Source organism: Empidonax traillii, unplaced genomic scaffold (genome assembly GCF_003031625.1).
Source record: "Empidonax traillii isolate 1590-97213 ecotype Southwest subspecies unplaced genomic scaffold, ASM303162v1 scaffold1035:size206130, whole genome shotgun sequence".
NCBI lineage: Eukaryota > Metazoa > Chordata > Aves > Passeriformes > Tyrannidae > Empidonax > Empidonax traillii.
Window position 1 is genome coordinate 37,038 of NW_020956228.1, and position 20,025 is coordinate 57,062.

General features: G+C 45.6%; 1 protein-coding gene across 1 annotated transcript; it reads right to left on the minus strand.

The window, feature by feature from the left end:
- Positions 1 to 1,057: 1,057 nt before the first annotated feature.
- Positions 1,058 to 13,907, minus strand: DCX (doublecortin; the record flags this gene model as incomplete). The annotated part of the gene is made up of 3 exons (XM_027904302.1): positions 13,735 to 13,907; positions 11,814 to 12,204; positions 1,058 to 1,398 (listed from the first exon to the last, which is right to left on the minus strand). Coding segments are annotated over exons 2-3 (705 nt in total), but the record flags the coding sequence as incomplete, so codon positions are not given.
- Between the last annotated feature and the right edge of the window lie 6,118 nt (positions 13,908 to 20,025).

A 20,025-nucleotide genomic window follows, 5' to 3' on the forward strand; every position in this document is an offset into this window, starting at 1 on the left:
CCAAAACATCAGACAGAATAGAGGGACATGCTACTTCCAGCTCCCAGGCACTATACCTGGACTGTGCAGGGCAGTTTATGAACCTGTGTCTGGGGTTGTAAGGGTGAATATTTTCATATGTAAAGCCTGTTCATTGGACAGAGTTCATTGGACAGAGTCAGTATTTGAATAATTTTTTCCAAAGACAGCAAAGAGTTAATTTAAAGCAATAGCATCAATCCCTAGAATAGCCAGAGTCCAAACCCACACAAGAGGTGTGCTGCCTCACTCCAGAATCTGCAGCAAGAAAAACAGTGACAAAAATAAGATCATTCCTCAATTACAAAAGACAGAACTGTTAATTCTGTCAAGCTCAGAATTGTCCTTGAAGAATCTAGCTCTTCCCAGTTCTAAAAATTATCCCCCACATTCCTTTGAGGGTTTTCATAGATACAGCAATGTGAAATCGCTCGTTGCTGTGTAGCTGCTAACAAGAGACAGATGTTTCCTTCAGCTCCAGGAACATGTAGACATGAAGCGCATTATGATGACCCACTAAATACTTCTGACTCCTTCTGCATGTCATCTCTTCATGCATTTAGTCAAGAGAATGCAACACAGTTCCATGCTTTTCCTGCTAACTACAAAGCTGACCAGAAGAGCATGCTTGGAGCAATTGCTTGATCTTAGCGAGCCTTCATCAGAGGGCAAGGAAAGTCAAGCAACACATTTTCACTGAGCGAAGCCAAAGCTTGAGAGTTCTTGCAGTTACTCCAGAGCCAAATGAGCTGGTGGCTGTGAGCCACGTTATTTATTTAGCTGGTCCAGAAGACACGCACCGCACGCCAGCGTGCGGGACGAGCATCTGTTCCACCCAGACCTTTGGCTCCATTCTTTGCTCGATATTAATACCAGGGAAAATTTAGTAACTTAACCACTGGCATGAGAAGTCATACTTCTAAGAGAACAGATGGCAGTGATCATCTTGGCTTAATTTTAGGCTTCAGAAATTGTTCTGAGTCAGCAAAGCCTCAAGGTAAGAGAAAGAAAAAGGCGCAACATCTGTAAAATCTCCTACCTGTTTCCCATCCAAGGTATACAGCTTTTTGACCACTCCTGTCTCCAGTTTTATAGCTTCGGTGATGTCAGTGAGGACTTGCTCAAACGAATGGGCAGTCTTCTTGTTCAAGAGCACACGCACTGCCTTCCTGGGCTTCACCCCGCTGCGGATGATGGTCACCAGCTTAGGACGCACGAAATCTTTGTTCTCCTTCGCCTGGGCGCTGTTGCTGCTGGCCAGAGACTGAGGTGCTTTCTGGTTGGCAGATGTCTTCACGTTGACAGACCAGTTGGGGTTGACATTCTTGGTGTATTCCACCTTCTTGAAGAAGTTGTCAGATGAGCAGACGTAACTCTCCCCTTTTGAAAGAAATGGAAATTCTGCGGTTACTACAAAAAGGCTGCTGGGAAGCAGACACTACACTTTCCCCCGATTAATCACGATAATTAATCATCGATAATTGTTTTCATCAGCACTTCCATGACAGTTTGTTATTAAAACATTTTGCCCTATTTTAATTTTATATTTATGGTTATTTAAAATATGACTAGTATTTCCACAAGCTAAGCTACTCAGCCACAACTTGCATCAGCAAATACTTATAAGCACTCAGTCACATGAACCAAGGGTTAAAATGGGTTGAATTACAAAGGTAGTTAGGTACTGGAAGATGCAACTAAGATGCCTAAGAACTTCAAAACACCAAATTCATTTGACCACCTCCACTATTTTGTAACTTTGCCAGATTCCTCTCCATCTTTACAGACCAAACTACTACTTCAGTGTGTCATTCTCTGCCAGGAGGATATCAACATTCATCCACAAAGTACCTTTGCATCATGCCTGAAAAATAACAAAAATCTTGTACTGAATTGTCTCTACTAAAAGTAGCACTGATAAATCTAGCAGGCATAACAAATATACTTTGTTAAATCATCAGTGGTTTATTAGAGAACAGACCCAGTGGCAGCTGAGATTAAGCACTACACCAAATGCCACTGCTTGCTTTTATATGGTTGGTACCAACCAAAAATATATTAAATCCAAATTTAGACATGGTAGAGAAGGGTTACTTGGTCTTGTTAGTAATTCACAAAAAGCCCTTCCCTATCCCACCCAAAAGTAGTTTGAAGCTTTGTCTGTAATTTACAGGATCCTATCCATCTAAGGTTTTAAAAGCACCTTAAAGGATTTGTAGGATCTTCTTTTGGGTCTGCAAATCTGATGGATGGTGGAAGAGTTATTACTAGAATGAGACTGTAAACCAGTATCCCTAAGGGAATGTAGCTGTCTGGTCTGAAATGACTCAGGCTGCTGAGCACTTGAAAACACACTGAAAAAAAGTCAGTCACTGCTAGAGGAAAAACCTTTTGTCTCGCCATTAGATAAAATTTTAATACGAACTGAGGGCATAACCTGTAGGATTTTAGAGTTTCTTCTGGTTTTTTCTTGGGCTGATCTAATAGAATAAAGTTCCTCGTGCATTACAATAGATTTGAAATCAAAATATAAATTTAACTATGCTGAATAAGAAAAATTCCTTCTTCACATGATCAGGCTGGCAGCACCTCCTTATCTGTCCCTGCAAAATCCAGGACCTGGACATCTTTGAAAAGCCCACCTGACAGCCAAGTCTGGCTTCCCATTCCAGGATCTCTAGGGCAGGATTTGACATCCAAGTGGCAAAGGTATAAATATGGATTTCCAAACAGTCCACTGATTTCCAGGCAGCCCAGGCACATAATGTACCCAGCACAATGTCGACACAGTTCTGCTGACTAAACTGCATTTTTGATGGAGGAACCTAGAGGGTCCCTCCACAGAACACATGGTGAGACCACTAACAGGCAATAAACAATAAACAGAAGACTTTACAGGCTTATAACAATGGTCTATGTAGTATTTATACCCCTATTACTGGTAAGGGTTTGATGTCACAAGCAGCCACAGAAAAAATGCAGGATGCTCACTTATTTTAACCCTGACTTTGTACCAAGTTTGCCACAAAACAATGCACACTTGTGGTGCTTGCATCTCTAACTGCAGCTCTTCTCCATTAGTAGCATAAAAAATTACCAAAATCTTTTATCAACAGGAAGCAGATATTCTGTTTTCCCTTCTAAAGATGAAATAAAAATACAGAAGGGAGAAGAGAGCTGACCAGGTTTGTGATGAACACTGTCAGATGGGCACTCTGTTGACTAGTTTACCCAAACAAACTCAATAATCCCCTCTGAAGGTTCTGTTGGCTTGACCAAATAGTAAAGATTGGTATTTGCTGTCAGAAAAAACCCTCATTAAACTGACCATTTAGTAGTACCAGTAGCTGACATTCCTTAATTCCTTATATTTTGTGAATCTGACTCAATAGAAACTTAAATATACACCACGGAGTACCATACATTATAAAGAATTCCCACTGGAGGTATCATTTTCCAGAAGCATTGAGTACTTCAGATCTTTCTGATTAATAAGTGATAAATTGTGGTTTATTCATCTGCTTCAGCCGAGTAACACCTGGTGTGGAGCAGGTCAGGCTTGTCCCCACTTTCACAGGCGAGCGTGAAGGGCAGAGCGGGGAGTTTGGAATGCTCACAGGGAATTATCCCTGTCCTGAGAACCTGAGCCCTCCCAATCCCGTAATCCCTGGGTGGCAGAGCCTTCCTAAGTGTGTTCAGAACAGAACTGTGCATTATCCTTTGAGAAAAAGGATTTCTCTCTGTTTGAACGCTACACTAGGAGTAAGTGATTTGAACACTGCTGTCACCCCTGCCCCAGGCTTCCCTGTGGAAGCTCCTGACCTCACCTGCACCTCTGCCTCCCTCCCTGAAAAACAGAAGTAGCAATCCCAGCCACTGAAGTGTGGCAAGGCTTGACTTTCACCCATAATTGTCTGATACTTTTGGATAGAAGACGCCACAATGAAAAAAAGTATATATTTGCGCTGTGTTCTACAGGAAGTGGTGCAGTGTATTTTCCACTGATAAGTTCCACATTTTAAAGCAAGCAGAAGAGATTCTTGGTCTGTTTAGTCCAGTAGTATTACTCTTATTTCCAGCTGAACCCTTTTAAGTACCTTACTGCACACCACAGCTGTGCATTTACGCCACTGGACACCAAAGGCAATAGTGGCATGAAGGCAATACTCTGGTAGGCTTTTTTCCCTCAAATGTGCTGTTAGGTAGTTGCACAGATCTATACACTGGCCTTTCAAGTTGCACTCACAGTCACAAGCAGAAAATAGAATCTGCCCTTTCTCACTTTGTTTCATTTAACTCAAACCCTGGCAAGTATTTTATTGGATTCTAAAACTGGAAAGAAATTTGCTTGGAGTGATAACTCAGGATAGCAGGTTCAGAGTAGCAGCTCTCCTCATTTTTGCAGTTATGGCAGTACAGCTCTAGGGAAAAGCAGCTTTTCTTTCCTTCTTCCTTGACCCAAAGATGTAACCTGAAGCTTTAACTTAATTTAAAGCTCAGTTCAACTGATGTCTTCCCAAACTCAGTTTATGACCCTCAAATAGTAGCAAAATTATCACTCAGGTTCCTCAGTGAGGCACATCCATTTGCCAGCCAGGAACATGTGCTATCCCACTTTCCACAGCGGGGTTTTACCCAAACCTTACTGTAGTGGTAGAAGGATTGAGCAAGTGTGGGCTGGAGACCTGTGAACTTTCCAGCTTTGAACAAGCATCCTGTGGCCAGGAGATCACAAAAAAAGAGATATCCTACAGTGAATATTACTACCTTAGAGGAGGGAGTGGTTTCCTGGTTTCTCTGCCACATCTGTCTATGCTAAGCCGATAATGAGAGGTCAAGGTGTACAACTGTGCCAGTCAGAGTCTGTAAGTGATAGACACAGCGTGGCTGCAGAAGATGTGCACAGCATAACAGAAGGATGGGAAGTGAACGTGAGATTTTGTGAAATGCAAAAGAACCTCCTCCGAGAAGAATATTTAAGCACAAGAATCTGTGTACAAATATTTGAAGGAACGCATCTCGAGCCAGCAAGCAGCTGTGCACACGTGCAGCAATCCAGCTGTAAACCGTGAGAAGGTAAGATGAACAGCCACGTCAGAACTTCCAAACAAAACCCCAAATGGGAGCCCCAAAGAGACACAGACATGAATGAGGGTGGGAAGCATCATCCTGATAAGGTTCAGTCTGCTGCTGAACGCCAGCTATGGTGCCAAGGACAGCATTTGTTTAGTGCAGGGCCAGGTCACTGCACGATGCCCCTTCTGCACTGGGGAGTCCAAGCCCTGCAGGATGATGTGCACTTGCCATCATGCCACTGTGCTCCAGAGGTGTCCCAATTCCTATCATGCCACCAAACCAGCCAGGCCATTTATTTACTCCTTCTGTCCTGCCCTCAGCAACAGATGGACTGCCTGCAGACCTTTGACCTGAAGTCACGATCATCGTTTTTGCCATTTGAAGGCACGGCTTGTATCACACCAAATTACTCTGGCTACAAGTGCGTGACACATTCCTGTGCTACCAACTTGACAGAAGCACAAGGCGATTATTCAGCTCCTAAAGAAGGGATGATCTCAGCAAAGATAAGGTTTGCCTTAGAGAAGGTTCCTTAGAAAAAACCTAAGCTCTGGAGTAGTGCTAATCCTTCAACCCTCTTACAGCAGCTCCTTGTGACAATACTAAAACCGACAGGCTGTGCTTTCAGAAAAAGTTATCCTTCCTCAGCACACACCAGCAAGTTGCCAAGGATAATGAAATGCAGTCAGAAGTCTTATGAGAAAAATCAGGAAAGCTGAAGTGAGGCCATTTTGAAAGTGTAACTGTTAACACTTATTCCAAAACCAGTCTCTCTGGGCTGCAGTCAATTATTTTGGCTGTTAGCTCTGCTGTTGCAAAGTTGAGATTCTGCCACTGTGCTCAGTTTTAATGTTTCATGGAATTTACTACCATTGCAGTAGGAATTAAGTGGACTTAACACCTTGCAGAGTTCATTCCACGTGGTGCTGAGGCAGGCCTTTGGTTTCAAACACACGAACTTCCCGCTGGCTCTATGCATGAAAAGGACCTGCTCCACCATGGCAAAATGAACTCTGGAAGAGCTTCCTTCCTTTGGCTCTTCCCCAGGGAGGTCTGCCATGAAGAGAAACACCTCCTTGTTCTGTTAAAGAACTGAAAGAAATGTGTGATCAGAAATCGCCTTCAAAACCACACGATGCCTGCGGAGACTTTTGGGGCCACGCCGGTCCCACAGCCAGGATGAGCAAGCAAATCAAACAGAGCTTCAAGGATAGATTTGGTTATGTAGGATGCAATTAGCTGAGCTATTAGGACAGCAGCCACAGAAAACAATTCCACAGGTTACCGAGGTTTCAGTACTGGACTACATGAATTTCACTTTTCCAGGCAAACCGGAGCACACACACACATTGGGTGGAGATTCCAATACACTTCCTATAAATCCCCCAGTCCTAGCACACAGGAAACTCTGTACAGCTCCAGGGTGGAGCCCCTCCTGTGATTACTTTAAACACTCCTGGACAAGATTTTGGGAAATATTCCCAAGGGCATGACAGGATACAAAACGCTTGGAAACACTTTCTGGAATATCTCACGCAGCCCAAGAATATTTGCACACTGAGCAAAACAAAATCCTATTCAGCTTTTTCTAGTGCTTTATCTGAAGCAAGAGCAAATTTCAACCAAGTAGCCCGGGACAGGGCATAAATCCACCTTTGGAGGGCCCTCTGACCACAATGCAAGGGGGGTTGTGCCCTTCCCAACAGACTGAGTATCCCAGGAGCTCAGAAGGGAAAAGCTCTACAGCTTGAACAAAGTGCTGAGTCTCTCAAATTTTAGTTTTAATCTGTGTCTGCATTTCTGCCTTTGTTGGCCATGTCAAATCCATGCTACAGTTGTATTTGGTGAGCTTATTTGCACGTGTTTCTGACCCTGAACATCCACAGCAAAGGGCACTTAATTCACACGAAATGAGCCACCAACTAGAAGCAGGTCACAATTCCACTTATAACAAAAAACCTATAAGATTGAAGTACTTGCAAACCACTGATCAAACCCTGGAAAAGGCTCAGGGGGGGAATGAAAGCACTTGAACAAGGAAGCTTAGAGCTCTGACTTCCATCTTCGTCTCATTGATGGCTTTGGACAAACAAGTTGAATTGTTTTTCTGCATTTCCACTCCTCATCAGTGATAAAAGCCTCTTCCACCCCCACATGTTCAGATCAGAACCTCCCTGGGCAGGAGCTATCTGTCACTACACACTGAACCAGTGCCTGGAACAGTAGGATGCCCCGTTCATTCGGTGCCTCTAAATACGTTGTGGTGAATGTCCAAGCTTTACAAGTGAGAAATTTGGCTTTTGGAGGAAGTGTCAGTCCCTGCCCACAGGGGAAACAAACCAGTGTCCACCAGTACTGAAGTTAACTGGGAGCTGCAATGGCTTCAGCAGCCAGTCTGTCTTGTGCCTTTCTCTCACTCTCGGGTTGTGCCTCACTGTCCCTTTCATCATGTCAAGAAGCTGCTGTTGGGCCACATGAGAAAGCAGCAAAATTACAGAGGGATAAATAAATCTGTTGTCCCACAAGGAGTTCATCTGTGGGACAATGGGGCCTAGAACATGTGGCCAAGAGCAGCGTTTCTTAAGCCATCTTTGCTGCTGAAGTCCACGTACAACATCAGCTTCCACCTTTACCCAGCCCTCCATGCCGAGACAAAGAGCCATCAGAGCTGAGGGGGGAGAATTTCCATCTCATCACACTGAATCCACAAGAACACAGAGGCTCAAAAGGAACCAAAGAACAAACCACCCTCCTGCCCAGACGTCAAAGGAACTAGATTTTAGCAGAAACTCGGATGACAACGTGAGCTGCTCTACAATCAGCTTGAGAATGGTTGGAAAGGATGGCACGTGATTTTTTTTTAGCATCTTTCATATGCAGGTTTTATCGCAGCACAAATCACAGAATTGTCTGCTACAACAGTGACCCACCAGTAAATGCAGCTTCATATATTGACTTCCTGAAGCCTTGGTCACTGGAACCAATTATTATATGAAGGGGAATAAAGATTACCAGGTGTTCTTTTCCAAAAGATTCACTCACTGACTAAACCAACCATGATGAACAGCAGCACTTGGGCCCAACATCCACTCCTGACTCAGCCAAGACAGCACACAAGGGGGAATGCTGTCAGCAGGTTACCTGTCCCCAGGATCAGCTGTGACAGTGCAATAACAGGATGCTGTACTGCACTTAACCAGCATGTAGGCTGAGGAGGAATACAGTCCTAATCAATGGCAGCACGTGCATTAGTTACAAATACGTGAAAATTGGATGCTGAAAATAGGCTGTCAGGTTTAAGACAATGACCACCATGATGGAAGATGGCCACTAGGAGTGAAAGGAGGGAGAAAAAAAACAATCAGGCAAGTGGATTTTGAGAGAAGGTCATTGGGGCACCAGACAGCTCACTGGTACAGTATGGAAAAAGCAGCCTGTGACAGCTGAGGAAGAACTCAGCAGGCAGCAAAAAGCACCAATGTGAGAGAGTCCTGTGGGCTTCCAAAATGTGAGGCACTAGGGTTCAGTACAGGAAAGGAGCAAGAGGCACGTCCCAGCTGGGAGCTAGGAGGGATGTGAGCAGACTTCCCTTCTTACATCCTGGACAAGCTGAGAAGTAAAACATCCATCCAGAACCTTATGAGAACAACCCTGAATGCCAGAGAAGAAAACTACCAGCTCTGGGTCTGGAGAACAAAAGGGTTATTTCCAAGCCCCAGTTAATTAGCAGCACACCATGTGGTTTTTGTTCACCTGAGATGTCTGTCTCTAGGATATTGGTACTGTGCAATATCATTCTCTACCCTCCAAAATTACATTCAGACTACACTATATAAGCACGTTTTTAAACCATGAAAGAGTAAAGTACTTAGAACATGATGTGAAATATTACCAGTAACTCACCAGCTTTTGAGGTAAAACCACTGAGATGAGCCTCTTTGATGATTTTTCCTATGCTCTACTTGTTTATTGGAAATTACAATAATAAACTAGTCACATTATGGCAACTAGAACTAGTTTAGTTACCCATAGTCTCCAACCAGAAAGCTAATTTATGTGGCAGACATACATTTCTTGTGAGAACACTGTTCTTGTACGTCACAGCCAAGTGTAACTCCCAAGTTCTGGTTTTCCATGCATATATCTTAGTACACAACACCCAAACTAACAACAAGGGTTTTTACAACCACAGTATTGTACATTGCTTTTCTGCAATAGATGCATAGGTCATCCCTAGAAATATGAAATAGTATTATTATTAAACTGTCAATAACAGCACACAAACCTACTTTGGCATTTTCAAACACTGCGTTCCTTTGTTTTCACTCTGCTTGGGGTTATATTTTCCTAGCTGATGCTCTGCTGAGGACACAGCCACACAGACAATCCTGGTGTAGTTTTAGTGCCTTTTTCAGTGCTGTTTCCAGATACCATTTTGGCAAAACAAAGCCAGAACCCAAATGCCAGCATCTCCTGCCTGTACCTTAGCCAGCAAAAAATATTTTCATAAACTAGGTGCCTTCTTACCTGCAGCAAAACCCAGTGTAAAGCAGGTATAACAAAGGTTTCTTAACTTCACTGACAAAAGAAGAGGAAGAGTATAAAAAGAGAATATAAAGAACTGCATTCTCTCGAGGAGTTATATCTGAAAATTGACATTAAATCGAGGATAGACAGGGCTGAGAGCTGCCATTAGGGAAAGGCTGTGGCCATATTGAGAGACCAGAATGAAACATGGCAGAATCTCTAAAATTAAGGGAGGCCACACCTCCATTCGACAGCTGTAACTGTGCTGAGAATAACCCCACTAGGATACATCATCACTCTGAAAGGCAGTGATTCCTTCCCAGGAAAACTCCTCTGTGGAGAACAATATTTCTTCTGTGTTCTCGTCCCCACGAAGTATTTTGGGGAAATGATGAGTATCCCACTTGACAGACAAGGAATTCTAGGGAGAGATGCTTTAGTCAAGGTCACACAATGACTCACTGCTGAGGCTGCCCCTGCAGTTCATGCCTCACACATTCACATCCATTGTCTTTTACTAAAGGCAAAAAAGCCTTGTGGATTTTCAACAGTTACCAAATCAGCCAGGTCATCTGCTTGGAAGAAAACATCAAGGAACAGTGAAGAGCAATCCCCCTCTTGCAAGAGAATACTCAGGATATTCCAGGTCCAAACAAAGAATGGAATGTCTGAATTGCTCGAGGAAGAGAAAAGCAGGGTGGCTGTGAGTGCCCTCTGTGCACCCCACTTTGGCTCTGCTGCCAGCAGAGCTTGCCCACGATCATGCCTTGGGCAAGGAAGAAGGATGGGCCACGAAGCCATTGCATTCCTGGGGTCCTCCTGACACTCCACGGGAAAGGTAGCACCCACTGCTGCAGAGGGAGCACCCCAGCCACAGACACAGCTGGCAGCTGAGCTCCACAGGAGCAACCCTGCCCCCAGGTCACCCCTTCTGAGCAGAAGGATTGATTTTGGACTCATTCTTCATCCCACGATGACACGCAGAGGAACCGACACACTGACACCCCCTCTACGTACAGGAGCACACTCAGACCTTCCCTGAGCCAGACCTGCTATACAGGGGTTGCTTTACTACACTGCCCCCCAGACCTAATAAAGCAACCACCCACCACACAGTCCCTGCAGAAACACCCCTCAAATACACCCCTTACACACACACACCCCCCCACTGGAACATCTCAAGGCACCTCCCTTCCACACAGACCCTGCATGCACCACATTCAGACGCAGCACATGAACTCCCAACGCCCTCTCCACACACATCGCTGTGCAAGACCCCCCCCCAGCACTCCCCTCACATACACACAGCCCAACACACCTCTACACACCCCCTGAGCACAAACCCCAGCGCACACCCTGTGCATGAAGGCCCCGAGGAAATCCCAACCCCTCCTCTGCAATCAACCTTTCACAGACAAACGTATAAACCCCCAAATTTCACCGAGTGCAACCTGCTCAAAACACCCTTCTCCATACAAAAGCCTTGTTCATTAACTCCCCTTCCTAAACGTGCTCTGTGAACTCCCAACACCCCCCTCCACACACTCCAAGCACTAAAAACCCCCAACGCCCCGCCTTCCACACATCCATCATCCACGCAGTGCCTGCACCCCGAACACCCCTCTCCACACACACCCACGTCCCCGCACAGCCCTGACCACACCCCTGTGGGTTGTTCACGCACACCTTGCGTGCATAATACCCCCCAAAACACCCCTATACCCAGAGTACATAAATCCTTCCCGCACCCACTGCACGAATGCCTCAGCACCCCTTGCTTTTCCATTCAACCCCATCCACGCCAAGGGAAACCCACACCCCTTCCCAGCCACCCCCTGCACATATCGGGGGCCACCCCCCGGCCCCAGAGCCGGCACAGACGTGGGGACACCCTCAGACAGCCCCCGAGCCGCGGACACAGCCGTGTCTAGCCGAGAGTAGACACACCCCTCTGGCTGCACATCCGCAGCCGAGCGAGCGCGCTGGGGACACCACGGGGGTGTCACCGCCTTCCCCCCCCCTCCCCACCCCGCACCGCTCGGGAGGGGAAGGCGAACGGGCAGGTTCAGCACAGCGGGGCAGAAGCATCCCTGCCTTTCGCCCGGGGAAATGTGACCTTATCGGCAGACCCGAGTGGTGCAGCCCCCTTCCCACCCCGCCTCCTCACTGCACCAGGCAGCGATGCTAATTACCTTCCTCCAGCTCATCCATGCTCCCGATCTTCCGCGAGCCATCGATGGTATAAATGTAACGGACTCCCTGAGGCAGATTGATGTTGTCGGACAGGGACCGGGTCAGGTCAGCCAGGAGGGCATCAAAACTTCGGAAGCGGTCAGAGGACACGGCATATACAATCCCCTTGAAGTAGCGGTCCCCGTTGCGATAGAAACGAACCTTCTTGGCTTTCTTCTCGTTACTCAGTGCCTGTAAGGTCCTGGTTCTGTAGAAGCTACAGTGAGCGCTGTGAGTGGGGCTGGGCAACCCGTTCATCCGTGAGCCTCGCATGTTTCTGGACGCCTTGTCTCTTTCGTCAAAGTGTCCAAAATCAAGTTCCATAGTTTGGTGAACCCTAAAGATCTGAAGCTGGGCGGGAAGGAGATGGGGAGAGAAAGAGTGCAAAGGGAGGGGTTAGAACCAAGCAGAGCCACAGATTTCAGGGAAAACTGACACTAATGCAAGGGCTGTGTGTGGAGCAGGACAGATGCATTTGGGAAGAGCCCCCTCCCCTGACCCAGATTTGTATCGATTCCGGGGACTGGGAGTAGGAGGGGTCCTCGCATTTTGAAAGAGATCCAACTACTGGGGGCAGGGCGCACGTTTCTAGAGAGCTGTCTGCTCCTGCACCTGGGAGTTTTCAAAGTGCAGTAAATTGGGGCTTGGGGCCGAAGGGATACATGGCAATCGCAACTCTGCCCCAAAGAACTCATCCGAACACCAGTTGGCAATGAATTAAACCTCTGAGCCCTGGGAGGTTTCCTTTAGCAACAGAAAACAAGGAGATCCCAGTAAGTCAGCCCTTCAATCTGTCGAATCACGGAAGGACCCAGAGCATCTGAATGTTTAACATTAGAATAAACTGGCATTTATGAAAGAATGGTCACAGGGGAATAAGCAGTTTCTTTGTGACAGCCTGTTCAATAAGGGTTAGCAATGAGATCCAGCCCACCCTTCCCCCTATCCGCAGCCCCCTCCTAGCCCATCAATCAATTCCCAGGACCAGCCTACATCTCTGAGAAGAAATGACTGCAAAGAAAAAAATCTGTCATTGAAACGCAGCTTCGGTAAGCTCTTTTCAGCCTTAGTCTCCTCTGAATCGCATTTTTGCTCCCGTTTAATGAGGAGGAGAAAATAAAGGGGCTATTTCCACCTCCCCCTTCCAGCCCTAAGTGATTTAATCGCTGGAAGTGCCCGTGCCCCAGGGACACGCCGCCCCTGCTCCTCACCTTTCATTGTTCTGAGTACGGGGGCTCCCAGCACAGAAAAGCTGAGCCTGGAGCTGACACCCAGCAAGCAGGAATTTTGCACAGTCTCTAGTTTATGCTCAAGAACAACCTTCCTCCGGCTCCAAACCCCAACACAAAAGGAGAAGGAACCCCCCCCCCAACCCCGCAATAGAGACCCTTTCCACTCCCTCAGCTCAATCAGGAACACGGAACTCGCATGTTATATGTTGCTTGTATGTTAACACGGGGCTGAAAGGGGATTTACACCAGTACTCGGCAGCCAGGTATAAATCTAGGAAAAGCTGTTGCTATCTCTTCCCCACCCCTTACATTTGCCAGAACGAAGCTCCTTCCCCGTATTTTACAATGTCAACGTGACCTGTGCAGGAAAAAATCATTGTCCCCAGCCTGCAGTGAAGCAGATGACAATGCAGCCAATCTGCAGAGAAACCCCAGACTGGGAACATTTGCCCCGCGATGCCAGTTGGGGTAGATTCATTCTGGTGTCATGCACTGAACAATGAAACATCCAAGCAACTTCGGGAATGAATCAGAGGATGCAGGGGTTTTGATTTTAAAATGAACTGCAGATGCTGTCAGACACTAAGAAAAGATTCCTCCTTTCCGTTACTTTTCTGCATGCAAGTCACTCAAAAAAAGCTCTACTCACCGGTTTTCAGCGCTCAGGGTGGAGATGCTGAGAGAAAGAAAACCAGGCTCACTCTGCCTTTGTTGTCTGAGCTCCAAGCAAGAAATTCCTGCCAGGGTGGATGAGACGCCTCCTAGGTCCTAGTGCCTTGCTCCATCCCTTCGCGGTAACTTTGCCTCGGTGATTTTTACTCTCACCGTCAGTAGCCTGCTTGTAGTCTGTATCTGAGGGTAAAACAGCGTGTTTATTCCAGGTCTGGATAGGTTAACAGATGGGTAAATAAAACGTCTAAAGGGGCAAGTTTAGGGGTGATGTTTGGAAAGATGCGAATTTCCCCTTGGATCCAACTGCACCAAGAAAGCATCTGGCCAGAAAAAAAAAAAAAAAAAAAAAAAAAAAAAAAAAAAAAAAAAAAAAAAAAAAAAAAAAAAAAAAAAAAAAAAAAAAAAAAAAAAAAAAAAAAAAAAAAAAAAAAAAAAAAAAAAAAAAAAAAAAAAAAAAAAAAAAAAAAAAAAAAAAAAAAAAAAAAAAAAAAGATAATAACTGGGACTGATGCCCCAGTACTACAGGATCAGCAGTACAGGAGGGTCATGGCTACAATCCTGCAGTGTGGTACAGTGCTGGCACAAGACTCCAGTGCGTTAGGAAGGCAACTAAGAAAATCCTAGACCGCTGGAAGTGGGCACAGTCCTGCTCCTGTACTGGTTTTACACAGCATTCCTGGTTTACACTGGCAAGCAGAAAGGGAGGGTTCACTTGGTGGTTCTGCATGAGGTGCCCCTGAATTCTTTTTCTCTGTTAACACTGGACATAAGCCAAAGCCAGAGCACTGAATCCCAGTTCATTCAAATCCCCAGGAGATTCAGGATGCAGTCATTCGACATAAGCTTAACCAAACAGATCCAGTGTGGTTCATATCCCAAATCACGAGAAGTTTATTTTCAATTTCCACTGCAGGAGGACCCAGCTGTTACAAAATTGTACTGGGTTCTTTCTCTGACAGCAAAATCTTTCACCTGCTTCCTTGGTGGAGATTTCAATCCTGCAGCTAGAGGAGCAGCACCACTAACCCTGCTCCTAGCCCCACGGGTGCTGGCCCCACCTTTATTTTAGGAAAGAATGGGATTTGGAAATGTGAATCTTCCCATCTGTAGAAGGAAATCTTTCCTAACAACGCCGTGTCTGTTTCGAGCGCAAACATCAGATGTTGTCATTTTGGCACATCACAGCAGTATCACATTTACACAGAAGAAGTTGGTATTTATTCCAGCTTTGTCTGCCCTGTACATGATAGTCCAGGCAACGCTGACACAAACCCACTGAGAGCTTGTCTTTGTCTGCCAGCAGCTTTCACACATGACATTTGGAAAAAGTTTCTTATTCCATGAAACCACCCTTTTATTCAAAGGCTCCCATGCATCCTCTGCTGAAGCTCTTGGCTGCTCCCTTATGTGCGTGGTGGGATCACTGCACAGGAGAACACGGGGAAGAACAGGATCTGTGCTCTCCAGGGCATATTTCAGTAGGTCTCTGGATCCAGTTGCAAGAGGTATGTTGGGACTTCAAGCCTTCTCTATTCCAAATTAGATAATTCCTGGCCGTTTATCACCACGAGCTTAATCTGCCCAGGATTAACAATTCTTTCCTTTACCACAATACTGCTGTAAATATAAATTTATCCATGCTTTAAAAATTTGCCAAAGATATAAATCATTATGCATGTGCCAAGTACAATAATGGGAAAAATAGAGAAAAGCAGACCAAATCCAGTCTTCGGTGGCACACAGAGCTTTGACAGAGAAGCAGCACACTGTTTGGGATAATGTCTAAGGATCTGGATACTACCCCAGAGTAACCTGGCAGGGTGATGTAAACCCAGTGGAACTGTACCACAATATATTAATCTCCCAAGTTTGACATATATGGAAAGTTCTGAGGACAGCAATGAGTGTCAAACAGCATTAACAGATGGCTCTTGACTTCTTCCTACATCTGAGAGCATGTCTGTATGGACAGGTCTGCTCAGGACACTCTCAGAAGCTTTTTGAAACATGGGCACTTCCTTTTAAAAGCAGAATTACTGCAGCAAAAGAACTTGCATTTGTCCCCACCTGAAGGATAAGGTTTCTGTAGCAAAGGATGGTTATTCTCTTGAGTAAAACCTCGAGTTACTCCTAAATGGTGCCCAAATCACCTTCAGTACAGTTGTCTTTCTTTAATCCTGTCACAAGACCAGAGGGATCTCAGCAGCCAGAGCCTCATCAGAGGTGAAGAGCCCCGGAGCCAGACTGATGTCACATGTTCTCAGTGAAATCACACCATCCTTGCTTCTCTTGAAGTGAGAACAGGATCATCTCATGCTACAGACACTGGCACAGAAACAAGCAGCTCTTTCTCGACAAATGCAAGGGCCTGCTCCTGACTTCATTTCTGTTGCTCAGGCACAAGAGCTCCTTCACTGGCCTTAAGGAGTTAATGCTAGTCAAAACCTATTTACATCAGAAGAGACTCACCCTCTGAGACACCATAATCTAAACAATTTTAGGCAGCGTGAGTGATGGAGAATTGGAAAGAAAATTCTTCTCCCCGTCAATAATTTCATCTAGCTGTAACGGAAAGAATAAATTTAGCTCTTCAGATTAAATTATCAGCTTTAAATCAAGTGAATCATCTTTCCTCCAGAACGCTAACGTTTAGACTTTTGCCTGTGTAACTAAATCAGTATAAAGACGTTTGTTGACATTGCTGAGCAACTGTGACACTGTGGAAAGGGACAGACTACAGGTAAAAGGGTATGTTTTATGCTAATCTCTTCACATGCATCTAGAAAATCCAGTTTCTAGCATCATGAGAAGTGGCAGTCTCAAGTACTCTGTGCCAACACTCAGTTGTTTTGCTAGGCAGCTTCCTGACTTCTATAAAAAATTTGTCTCTGATAGCCCAGCACATTTGCTGAACAGGATATAAGTTGGGGTGATAAGTAGCCAAGGCCTGGCAGCATCACAGCTGAGAATTATGGAAAAAATCAAGTGATCACTGCTTTTGGAGGAAGTCTTGGATCAGCATTCTCTAGTCAACCTATTTAGAAGCACATGTTTAACTACATTTCTCATTTTAACCTCTGTTCTTCTGGACTCCTTTGAAATTGTCATCCCCCCATCGCTGCTTTCAAAGCTTTGCTTGATGTGAACTTGCACACCAAAAGCCTCTGCAATGACAAATTGCTATTTCAGGGCTCTGCCAAATGTGTCTGGGCACTGATGACTGAGAGCTCATAAAGCCAAAGGCTCAGTCTTGACCCTATAGAGCAACAGCCTTTAAATTTGAATCTTCAAAAGAGCTGAGGGTTCATCGAAGAATTATCCTATATCAGACTATAGAGTTAAGTTTCTCCTACATAATACTATGAGCTAATAAGCAGGGGGGACTTGGCAGACTTTCACCACATAACATTTGTTTCCTTTGGAGATTTATTTTTATAGGGACCACACACATCTGAAAGTCTTTTAAATAGCAGTGTTAGAGAGCCAATGTCAGCCCAGCTGCTGGGGAGAGAAGGGTGGAGGAACACCTCCCAGAGCACACCACTGAAAGCCTTGTAGCCATCTGCAGGGGCTTGTTCAGACCTTGAACTCTCTAGAGGGCTGGACCCTTTTCCCAGCCTGAATCCCTGGAAACTCCAGGGATGAAAAGGGACAAAGTTTTCAGTCTGGGGAAGGAGGAGAGGGTGGAAGAGAAGCTGGTCTCCAGGGCCCCCTCCAGCAGCTGCCTGTGCAGGACTCTGTGTCCCACAGCCCCAGGGTCTCCTGGGTGGGACCTGCCACTCCCCCAGACCCCAGAGGCTGTGCTGAGTCAGCGCATTTGTGCTGCAGCCCCACACCCTTGGCAGATGCCCTCAGTCTGAGTAGATGACTTCAGATAAGCTCCTGCTGAAACTGGGGAGATAGAGGCTTTTACATCCCCTGAGGGATCATCAGGAAGCAGGCTGCAAGGGAAGAGGCCATTTCCTGTGCTAAGTATCTGGAATCAATGCAGTGAACTCACCCAAGATATTCCCAACACATCCAGACACCAGAAGGCATTAAGACTCACAACAGTCATTCAGAAGGAAAATACCTTTTGTTCTAGATCTCTTCTGGCTCCATCTCCTCACTACTACAAGCCACAATCAGTAAATCTTTCCCAGCTGAAAACAAAGTCCCTGATAGCAGAAAACAAAACACCTCCACCCCATGGTATTTGGAATGAACCCTGCCAGACCCAGTGAGTTCCATGAGTCAGATTTTGGTGGCAGAACAATGGCACACCAATTTGCAAAGCTTGCAGAAAAGCAGGGCAATGCCTGCCCCTTGCATTGCCTGTACCCCGGGGAACATGCAGAACCTCACTGAGGTTGTCAGTACAATTTTGCTGACCAAGTCGTGGATGATATATGGACTGTGAGTCCCAGCCAAGGTCATGACAAATAGAAGAATAAAAAATCCAGTTGTTTCCTTTTTTTTTTAAGGTTCTCCACTATAGCAGTTAGGAGATTCGTGACCAAGAATTTAACTTCTTGATAATTTCATACATTTTATATAACTGAATACCTGATTGCCAGCCTCTCTCAAAATGCCTGCTGAATGTAACGTTGGCTTGAAGGACTTTCCTGATGGAATACTTAGTGATAGAAAGGGAAATCCTATCAAAGCCATCATGGGGGATCATGTCACATTCAAGATGGAAATGCAAGATGTTTCCTTTCAAACATAGATCCTTTCTGTCACTCTGAAGGCAGTGACAGTGAAGTCAGGTGACACTGGGGGAGCATTTGTAAAAGGAAACCAAACAGCTCACCCTATAAGCTCAGAAATCACAACAATAAACCATTTCCATGAGAGACTTCCCCTCAATACACTTGGTAAATGTCATCCCAGACCAAACCCAACAGAGGCTGGGGGTTTAGCCATATCAGTGCCACAGGAAAATACCTTCTCATCACCAAATAGTGAAAGCATTCCCAACAGAAGCCAAAAGATGCCTTTAGTGGCCTTAGGAGACAGAAGAGCTCTTGAGCTCTGATAGTCAGCATAGAATCAGACAAAGGCTAGAGGCCAAAGGAGGGCAAATTACACCAGCCTGGAGTTCTCACAGCCTATCTCGGGCTCATTTTGAACTTTGAAATTACAAGCATTTCTCAGATCCACCTAACCCAGTGCACTGCCCGTGGCAGTAGTAGTCTTGTTTCAGTCAGAGCACACGCACCTTTGTTGGAGAAGGCTCACACTCTGGCACAGCCTGTGTTTATGCCAACACATCTGGCCTCTGGCAGCAGAGCACGGGTGCTGGAAAACTCCCAGGGTAGCTGCAAGGCCCTAAGGAAACCTGTCTCTTGGCAGGAGATGAGTAATCAGCGTTCAGAGTGGGGATTCTGGCTGAGCTCAGCTGTTGTGTAGAAGCTTTGAGCTGTCAGCTACATAGTAGGAGTAATTGTCATTCAGCTTGCTCGTCTCCTTCCCCCAGCAGTAACAGCTGAGAGAGAGAGGCAGCTCAAAGGTTTTTGCGCTCTCCAGAAAAGAAGAGAGGAGAGTAGGTAGAGAATGCTTTTGTGCCTGTGTTTTATGGTTTTCACAGGATGGTTCAGATCTGTTTTATCCTAAAAATTCACAGAAAACCAGAATAGATGGTTATTTTTCCATGGCAGCAGATATTCCTTAGCTATTTTGCTATTGTTCTCCAGGCACCCATATCACCTACCTACAACTTACTATTGATAATCATTGCTTTGCATCTGTCTTGGCATTTAAAACACTGAAAAAAACTCATTTATCTCCATTAGAAGAAAAACTTATCAGCTCAAAATCTCATGCAAATCAAGAGCATACTGAAAGACCATTGTTTAAACATCAATGAACTGGGATCCCTTGTCTGCATAGCTGCAGCCTCTGACTCCAGAGAGACACAGACTCATCGGACAGAACAATCAAACCCTGCCGTGCACAAGGTCAGCACTGACACCTTCAGTGCCCTTTCTCCAGCAAGGAGCCCACACTGCAACCTCTGTCTCAAACTAAACCAAAACTTCTCCCGTAATTACTGCCAGGCTTTGTAAAGCTGGGTCTTGCACACAGCAATACCTTGCTTGTTTCTAGTACGAGGCACCTTGAGCATGGTGAGCATGGGAAGGATACAGGTTCCCAACACATGCTGACGTGCAAAGCCCTCTCTCCCTAGCAGCTATCGAGGTATTCAGGGATTTTAGACACTTCCTGGGAGCCTACAAAGAGCTCTGTGTGCGTTTTATCTTTAAAGCAAAGTGTATGGAAACACTGT